This window comes from Anolis sagrei, chromosome X (genome assembly GCF_037176765.1).
Source record: "Anolis sagrei isolate rAnoSag1 chromosome X, rAnoSag1.mat, whole genome shotgun sequence".
Lineage (NCBI taxonomy): Eukaryota > Metazoa > Chordata > Lepidosauria > Squamata > Dactyloidae > Anolis > Anolis sagrei.
In genome coordinates this window covers 94,372,261-94,381,905 of record NC_090034.1, presented here as the reverse complement: position 1 = coordinate 94,381,905, position 9,645 = coordinate 94,372,261, and the positions used below count along the sequence as shown (strand labels likewise).

The 9,645-nt window shown below is 40.7% G+C and overlaps 1 protein-coding gene across 1 annotated transcript; it reads right to left on the bottom strand.

The window, feature by feature from the left end:
• Positions 1-835: 835 nt before the first annotated feature.
• On the bottom strand, positions 836-5,246 carry LOC137097946 (phospholipase A2 inhibitor gamma subunit B-like). The gene is made up of 5 exons (XM_067473417.1): positions 5,198-5,246; positions 4,613-4,729; positions 3,901-4,053; positions 3,324-3,473; positions 836-1,308 (listed from the first exon to the last, which is right to left on the bottom strand). Exons 1-5 carry the CDS (start codon positions 5,244-5,246, stop codon positions 1,190-1,192), a joined length of 588 nt encoding a protein of 195 aa, XP_067329518.1. The 3' UTR covers positions 836-1,189.
• Between the last annotated feature and the right edge of the window lie 4,399 nt (positions 5,247-9,645).

Below are 9,645 nucleotides of genomic sequence, written 5' to 3'. Positions count from 1 at the left end.
AGGGATCAACACAACTCAGAACAGAATGTGAAAAGTGAAGAGGAGGAACATGTTAACAGTTATATGGTATAGGACGCACAAAATTTTGGATACAATATTTATTTATTTATTCTGTGTCAGGAACCCCTTGAGAAACTGTAAGTCGCTTCTGGTGTGAGAGAATTAGCCATCTGCAAGAATTTTGCTCAGGGAACGCCCAGATGTTTTGATGTTTTACCATACTTGTGGAAGGCTTCTCTCATGTCCCCACATGGGGAGCTGGAGCTGATAGAGGGGGCTTATCCGCACTCTTCCTCTTTTGGGTTGGGACAATGGAAAATATACTATATTGTCAAAAAGATTAAGAGCTCCTCTTTAATTTTTTTTATAAAGTGATGGATTGATGGTATTTAATTCCAGAGAAGCTGCCCAAAATGTATAAAAAGATTAATTATGTCTACTAGAAATTTGAAGAACAGAAGCAGCCTTTAATTATTAGGTGGTAGACAAATACGGCAAAAAGTCTTTGGCTCTGTTGGATTAAAACAATCTTTCAGGGAGATGATGCAATTAATACCAGAGTTCTTTTTCTTGTGACGATTAGAAGAAGACTAAGGCTGGATCTACACTGCCATATAATCCAGATTATGTGAATCTACACGGCCATATACTCCAGTTCAAAGTAAATGATCTGGATTTTATATGGCAGTGTAGATGAGGCCTAAGAGAAGCAACAAAAAAGATAGTTACATACAAGACAAATTATCTACCCTCATAAGAGAAAAATCATAGTTTTAAGAAAGGTTAGGAACCATTAATTGTCTTTTTTCTGAAAAATAATTGGGGAGATATTTATTGCAGATTTCAGAATTAGTAGTTCTGATGAACTAGTAGAAAGTGAAATGTTCTACGAGTATTAGGAAGGTAAGGCATTTATACCATTGATATTAAAATTGGAATTCAACTTGTAAATAGTTCTTTTTTTCTACCTGTAATGTGTAATTTATGTATAAGTCTGTTTTAGTATTTGTTTTAGTAGTTTTTAGTGTACGTTAGCATTAGTTAACATTATGGTCGCAAATTACACATAGGGGTGTTCTTTCAGTTACTGCATGTGGAGTTTAGTTAATAAAATTTAAACATTTGAAAATAACACGTGGGCTGCAATACAATCTTACTGTCAGAGAATGGAGCCAAACAAAGTAAGATTTCAGATTGCTTTGGTACAATTAGGTCTATAATTAAAAGTAGCTCTATCTGCAATATATGATCCACTCGACTGGTCACAAAGCTCTTTAGTAGCACAGCCTCTTTTGATGTAGGTCACAAAATTAATTTCTGGAGAAGAAAGCGAAGACAGGCAGTCAGAAAATAAAAAGGGAACCCTGGATTCATAATCATTCTTCACTCACATCAGAAGAGATTTATAAAATTATAACTCTCTGAAAAGTAATAGTATTGGTTCACATCTCACATTGTACAGAAACTGAAGAGAACCTCTATAAACTATGGTGGAAAAGAAATAAAGATTTTGAGGTACAGCAACATCAAGAGTGGGGAATGAATTAAACTTTCCACTAGAATCCAATGAGGGATGGACTTTTTGCCTTACTGTCAAAATTTGAAATAGTGTTTCTTCGAAATGCACGTGCTTTAGTGCACGATACCACCGAGATGGTGTACAATTCTGCTTTGACACAAAGGCGCCCTCTCACTTTGCCACCTTAAAGCTGTGGAAAAGTAGTAATAATGTTGGCAGTGGGCACTAGGGGCAGTAGGGTTGCAAAATGAGTGGAGTGAAGAAAATTACCAACTGGTGAATTGAGCCATAGTCATCATACAGGCTATGGCTCATACTAGAATGCCTTACTTAACAAATGCCTTCCTGAGCATCACTTATTTAAGAGAAAATGTGGCACCAGAGGGAGAAATAACAGAATGATAAGGAATAGGTCACTACACAATAACACAAAAGGCAATTCAAAATGTTCTTTGTTGAAAGCTTAAAAGACTTACATATGAAATAAAACAACCAAATCAAGCAGGCCTTGTGTAGGTAAAGAAAAATGACTTTTGCAGAGATCCAAAATGCACCCAGAGGTAGTCATGAGCCCGAAATTTGTCCTATTAGTTTCATTAGTGTTTCTGTTTTGTTCCATCCATTTGGATGGCACAAAATGGAAAGGTTCCCCCTGAAACAAAAATGCAATTTATACGAAAGACAGGTGGGCCTGCTTTTCGGATGGATTGTGTGGGGACTGACTGCCTAGTAAGGAGAGCTCCTTAGTCAGTGCCCGGCTGCAGACCTGCAAGACCCAGGTGTGTAGGCCCAGGTGTTTGGGGCCTATGGGTGCAGGCTTCCAGCCTATGCACCTGGGCCTGGCAGGACTTGCAGCTGAGTGCTAAGTAAGGAGTGCTACTTGCTCGGTGTGCAGCTACAGGCCCTGCGAGACCTGGGTATGTAGGCCCAGAGCATGCACCCGTAGGCCCAGGCATTTGGGGCCTATGGGTGCAGGTTTGCAGTGTATGCACCTGGGCCTGGCAGGACCTGCAGCTGAGCGCTGAGTAAGGAGTGCTCCTTACTAGGAGCTCAGCTGCAGGCCCTGCCACGCCCGGCCACATAGGCCAGAAACCTGCACCCATAGGCCCCAAACGCCTAGGCCTACTGGTGAAGTGCCCCCTCTCCAAAATAATGGAAATGAAAATGAAAAACAAATATCTGATCTCCCAATTTCGGGAGGGTCAGACAAAAATGGATTGGGGGGCCCTGCTGAAAACCGGGACACAAAACAGATCAAGATAAATCCCGACTGCATTTTCTTTCACCCACCTTGACTTTTATTGGGATTTGATAAACTAGAAACAAAGGATCAAATCTATAGATCTATGCTTTAACACATGATGGTGAGGCAGGTTTATAGCTCTTCACGTTTTTTCCTGTTCTGCTTCTCAGTAAAGGATTCTGGAGACAGCTGCTGTTTATTCTGCCTGTTGTAAACAGGCATTATTTGTTAAGGCTAGATCAACAAGAGAAGACTTCAATGCTTTCCACCTGGGCTTTATTGCATTGTTCATGTCATACTTGGTGCTGCAACCTAACATGGACTTTCTTTCTCCATCTGTCCTTCACTACCCCCAAAATGCCAGGTTCATAGAGGTCAAGGAAGAACATGGGCCTCAAAAAGACAATGTAAAAAGGAACTTCTTTATCAGAGGCTTTGTTAACTGAGGCAGGCCTGCATGAAATGCACCAAATTCTTCATCATTTACCTCACAAAAAGCTTGAATTAAAGAAGTCCATTATGTGATACCAGCTCATATTCCTTGCAAATCTTAAAATTTGGTATTACCGTGTTCCCAAACTTCGTGAAATGTACTCATGCAGTAGAACTCATTTCCAGAACAATCTACTCTGGCGGATCCGCAGTGAGAAATGTCAGTGGCAAAGCAGGCTGGGCAGGACTTCCCGTTGGGGTTGATGAACCCTGGTTGTACTGAAAGACAATAAAAGGGGTTCATCATATGTGCATGTAAAAAATGATATTTCTGATTTATCCTATCAAGCCTTGTGAATTATAACAGTGCATTGCACTTGAGAGTAAAATCTTCCCCACCATGTGCTCCTCTGAATATTGCAGCCGATCTCTGAAGAAAAGCAATCAAAATATCCTCTTAGATCTATCCAAAGATTTACCCAAAGAATGGCAGTTCAACCTCAGTGTTGCTTGTCATCAGAAAAAGAGAGCTCAAATTGCTTTGAAAGACATCCTCATGGGACTCCACCTAAAGCAATGGTTGGAACTGAACAGCCCTCCTTTTTTTGCTCAGCTGCTGATTCCAGTGTCCCTGCAAACTTGCCCAACCATTTCTGGAAGGGTGCTGTTCCAGACCTAAAGAAAAGTCAACCTCCAGAATACTTACATCGAGGAGCAGCAGTCTTGCAGGCCTCCCCTATACAACAGATGACATTTGACCGTTCATATATCCCTCGACCCATATTCAGATATTGCAAAGGAGTGTTACAAACATTTGTGTGCTCGCAGGTTTTTACTGCTCTCAGTTGAGGTTTTCCATCTGCAAATAAGCAATTCACTTACTCAAAATAGGGAAATATAAATTCTCGCTGATCCATGCCTTCCTTGAGTCAGCCAATTTCAACAAAAATCACATGCCATGTATCTCTTACATGTCTGGCTAACTCCCCCCCCCCCCCCCCCAGCAGCAAATTATGCATGTTTCTTCATTCCACAAAGATCACCACCATGTGTAGTAGGTCATATCAGGAAACTACAGCTAGAGCCGTGTGACTCCATAATACCCCCTTCCTCTTCACTTGGTCACAGCACAACCATGATAGCAAGTTTCAGGTGTTTCAAAGATGTGTGGAGCGGAGGAGGAATGCGGCATATGCAGGTGGAGAACACTTGCTTTGCAACACTGAACAAAAGAACATTCACAAACAATTATGTTTTACTAATCGTGTAGTCAACTGCACCAGCTGATTCTGTTGTGGTTCTGTTACCAGTATTTCCTGTATTACGATCTGAATGATTTCCCCTTTCTTTACTCTTACAGGGTCCTAAATATTTTATTGAAATATCAGGAAAGTAATTTATCTGAACAGAAGACTCACAATGTGTGTATTCAACTAATACTACAACACAGGTTTTAAGGTCATAGTCACAGAGGCGATTCCTTCCTGAACACGTTAGGCCATCCTTGTAACATTTTTCACATCTCAGAGGTTCACCTGAAAAGAAGAGAAGGAAACAAATCCATATCCACCTGTACAGATATGTGCAACTATTTTATTCTGCACCGTTTTTGCTGTATACAGGAACAGAGATCTTCCTCAATAGGGTTAGGTGTTGCCAATGCCATATCTACTGACTGTGTAAACCACAAGCTATAAATGGCAATCTTAAAAGTGAGTCAAATCTTTTCTATTAATGCACATAAACCTATTCTTGCATGGAAAACATATTTCCTGGGGGTGAAATAATCCGATAAAAATCAATACTTCTACCCAGACAGTTTGAGAGAAAATGTTCTCATTCCAAAGCCAAAATATTACTTCCAGTACTTTTGCAAGAATTATAATTTCTTGTTAAAACATCAAATTAAGAATAGTGCTGAAATCTTTGTGAGCAACTGGGGCAGGAAGAAAAAAATATCTTTTTTTTCAAGCTGACAAAAGATACAAATTTCTTATTTTTACCACTCCTTAGGACTGCAAAGATGAGGAAGAATCCTGGAAAAGTCTTCATGATGATAGGAAACGTCTTAGAGGAATCGAGATCAGAAGGATCTGTGATGATATTGATATTAAACAGCAAATTGAACATGCACAAGTCAAATACGAGATTAAAAGTTTACAAGCAAGCACAATCCATTGGTTCTAGATTCCGTTGGTACCGGATTTCTTTCATACTTGGAGTCAACCTATTAAAATCATTAGGACTTGTATTTGATACTACTTTTTAAGCCCTTTGCATGTAATGTGGCCAAGTCTAAGTATGCAATCAAGTCTATAAATTCACATGTTTTTAGTAGGAGTGTGATTTTTACAACCCAACAGGTTATCCCAAAATGTAAACCGTGTCATCAGTTTTTTCTCCCATCTGAATTTGTTCAGCAGTCAGTCAACTGATCTGAAGTAAAGGAATCTGCCAGAGCTGGGTCATGACAATGCTCCTTCTACCTATGTATACTCTAATGCGGTGTTTCTCAACCTTCCAAATGCCACCACCTCTTAGTACACTTCTTCATGTTGTGGTGACCCCCAAACATAAAATAGTTTTTGTTGCCACATCATAACTGACATTTTGCTACTGTTCTGGACCAAATTTGGCACAAATACCTGATAAGCCCAAATGTGAATACTGGTTGGTTTGGGGGGGGGGGAGTTAATTTTGTCATTTAGGGGATATAGTTGTTGGTGTTGACATCAAGACCACCGCTGCTGCAGTCAGAGCAGAGCTAGAAATATATTCTATCGAAGGACTTGCTAAAATCAGGGCCTTTAACTACTGGTCTAAAATAAGAAACCTCGAAAACAATAGACTTCCAAAATTGTGCTTTTTAGAACAATCTAATGGCCAAAACCAAGCTTCCTGGTCAGAACAATTAACAAGATTCCTCCGCACCTGCGGATTACAAATTGCCCCCTTAGGCCAGAATAGGGATGCTGAAAAAAGGACAGTAACTCAAAGGATCCTAGATATTGAAACTCAGAAAGATATAGCCACCCTGTCAAGCACAAGATCCCTGATGTGGTTAGGGCGTTTTAAACATCATTTCCAGAGGGCGCCATACCTAAAAGCTGATATGCCAAGACACCTAAGAACCACTTTTACCAGGGCAAGATTTGAACAAATTGAATCCATGGAGAGACACGGCAGATTCAATCATATCCCATACGAAGAAAGGCTATGTATCTGTGGTGCCCCTGAAGTTGAAAATCTGGACTACACTTTACATCAATGCAATCTATATGAAAGAGAAAGGAAACAATACTTATGGTCTTTTATTTGCAATAAAACAAGTTGGGATACAGCAGCCAAAACTTCATTTCTGTTGGCTGGTTATAATCCCATTCTGATAACACAAGTTGCCCTTTTTCTGTTTAAAGCTGCTAAAAGGAGATCAGAGTACATAGATCAAATTGGGGTGCAGTGTAGGGGAGACAAGGATAGTTGATGCATATATCTATGGCTACCTGTATATTTGTATTTTATTTTAAGAGGACTAGATGTATGTTGTATGTTATGTCTGCATTGTTTGTTTTTGATAAGGCCAATTGGCTAATCAATAAAATTGTTGTTGTTGTTGTTGGAATGTATAGTTCACCTACAATCAAAGAACATTCTGAACTCCACCAATGATGGAACTGAACAAAACTTGGCACAAACTCTCATGACCAACAGAAAATATTGGAAGGGTTTAATGGGCATTGACCTTGGGATTTGGAGTTGTAGTTCAACGACATTCAGAGAGCACTGTGGACAACGATAGATCTGGATCAAGCTTGGCAAAAATACTTTATATGTTCAAATGTGAACACTGGTGGAGTTTGGGTAAAATAGAACTTGACATTTGGGAGTGGTAGTTGCTAGGATGTATAGTTCACCCAGAGCGTTCTGAACCCCACCTACGATAGAATTGGCCAGACTTCCCACACAGAACCTGTATGGCCAACAGAAAATACTGTGTTTTCTGATGGTCTTAGGCGACAGCTCTAACACCATGATTAATGGGCATACCACAGTTCTCATTATGGTGAAGGGAAAGAGTGTTCTACCCTAACATTCACCTGCTTCCTGCAGATAATTCCCCTACCAACTTTGTCCTCTCCACTCTTAGGTGACAGCATGACAGCATGGGGATGGAGGATTCCATCCAAGACAAACCTTTTCAGCTGAATCTGTCCAGCAGTCACTCAGTCTAGAAGTTGAAAGAAGCTGCCTTGAATTGAGCCACAACAATGATCTATGAAACCAAGACAAATTCATGACATTGGGCAGAACACAATGAAACTCCTCTACCTAGATTTTTTTAATTGGGCATGAACTCCCCTCCTTTGCCCACAATTCCCAAGTCCACTTTGCAACCCAGATCACATAATAAATTCTAAAGCACCACACACCTTACATCCTCATTTACTTACTGTTTACATTTCTGGAAATGTTCATGCATTTACACAATAAAATGCTCTCAGAGTGAGGAAGGAGCAAAGAAACAGTTACCTCACCACTTGGGACTTCTTTGCTGGGAAGTTCCAGTCCTCTTTGGTGCAGATCTATCAGCCCACTTATGACCAAGGACTAGAGAGTGCCAGGTGCTCTCCAGCTGCTCTCTTAAAGGTATTAGGGAAGTTCCAATGACCAATCACAGCTTATCTGAGAAATCACACACTTTGACGATTGCAATCAATTTGATGCATTTTATAGTATCTATGGAAATATTTCAAAGTGGTAAAGGGGTTTTTTTTAATGGAAATAAAGCTAATGTGAGGAAGAGGAGGCCATAATTCCTTTAATTAAACTTTAATGAAGCGAATGGAACAAAAACAAGCCTATAAAGAAATTACAAATGATTAAACCTGGTGGAGCTGATTGTAAGCCAGGGGTCCTCAAGCTTTTTAAACAGGGGGCCAGTTCACTGTCCCTCAGACCGTTGGAGGGCCGGACTATAGATTTTTTTTAAAAAAAGCTATGATCAAATTCCTATGCACACTGCACATACCTTATTTTGCTACTGTTATGAATCATAATGTAAGTATCTGATATGCAGGATATATTTTCATTGTTACAAACTGAACATAAAGCATAGTGATTAATCACAAAAACAATATGTAATTATATATTGTGAAATATTTATTTCTAATTACAAATAAATGAAGTTTTGGCTTCAAGATTGTCGTAGCAAGAGTAACAGTCTTAATATAACAGCAGGGAACCCATTGATATGTTTACTGATCAGACTATCAGACGAACTCCCATAACCAACAGAAAATAATGGAGAGGTTTGGTTAAAATACACACAAACAGGTGGAAGTTGCAGTAAATCCTGCAAAGAGCATTCTGAATTCCCCAGCAATGAAATTCAACCAAACTTGGCATACAGAACACCCATGACCAATAGATTCATCATAGTTTGTGGCAGCTACACAAGCAATGTTTCTGGAGAACAACTACTTTCAAAGAAAGGGCCACACAATTATACCGGAAATAACACGTTCAAGCCAGGAACAGATTTTTGTTATCCAATTTGGTTTCAGAGTGTGATTCCAGGTGGGAAGCTCTGACCAAAACAGGAGATCAGAAGAGGGGGACTTTATTATTATTATTATCATTATTATTATGTTTATTATGTTTATTATTATGTTTATTATGTTTATTTATACACCACTTTTTGTCTCCACAAGGAGACTGTGGGCCCTTCCAGACAGACCCTATATCCCAGGATCTGATCCCAGGTTTTCTTCTTTAAAATGGATTATATAAGTCTGCACTGCCAGATAACCTGGGATAAAGAGAAAACCTAGGATCAGATCCTGGGATATAGGACCTGTCTTGAAGGGCCCTCAAAGGGCTCTTCCAAACAGCCAGTTCGCAGCTTGGGTGTGATCCTGGATTCATCGCTGAGCCTGGAACCCCCAGGTCTTGGCGGTGACCAGGGGAGCATTTGCACACCTAAGGCTTGTGCGCCAGCTGCGCCCGTACCTTGGGAAGTCTGACTTGGCCACGGTAGTCCACGCTCTGGTTACATCCCGTTTAGACTACTACAACGTTCTCTACGTGGGGTTGCCTTTGAAGACAGCCCGGAAGCTTCAATTGGTCCAACGTGCGGCAGCCATGATACTAACAGGAGCGGGATGCAGGGAGCATACAACCCACTTGTTGTACCAGCTCCACTGGCTGCTGATTTGCTACCGGGCTCAATTCAAGGTGCTGGCGTTGGCCTATAAAGCCTTAAACGGTTCCGGCTCAAGATACCTATCCGACCGCATCTCAACCTACGAGCCCACCAGGACTATGAGATCTTCCGGGGAGGCCCTGCTCTCGATCCCGTCTGCTTCACAAGCACGGCTGGCGGGGACGAGAGATAGGGCCTTCTCGGTGGTGGCTCCTCAGCTGTGGAACACCCTAGACTGGCTCCTTCCCT

Excerpts from the sequence above, each read along its gene's own strand:
- LOC137097946 (XM_067473417.1), bottom strand. The coding sequence starts at position 5,246 with ATGAAGACTTTTCCAGGATTCTTCCTCATCTTTGCAGTCCTAAGGAGT. Across the intron at positions 4,054-4,612 it reads ATTAGTTGAATACACACATT|ATGGAAAACCTCAACTGAGA; the intron begins GTGAGTCTTCTG and ends GCTTATTTGCAG. Across the intron at positions 3,474-3,900 it reads CAAGACTGCTGCTCCTCGAT|TACAACCAGGGTTCATCAAC; the intron begins GTAAGTATTCTG and ends ATTGTCTTTCAG.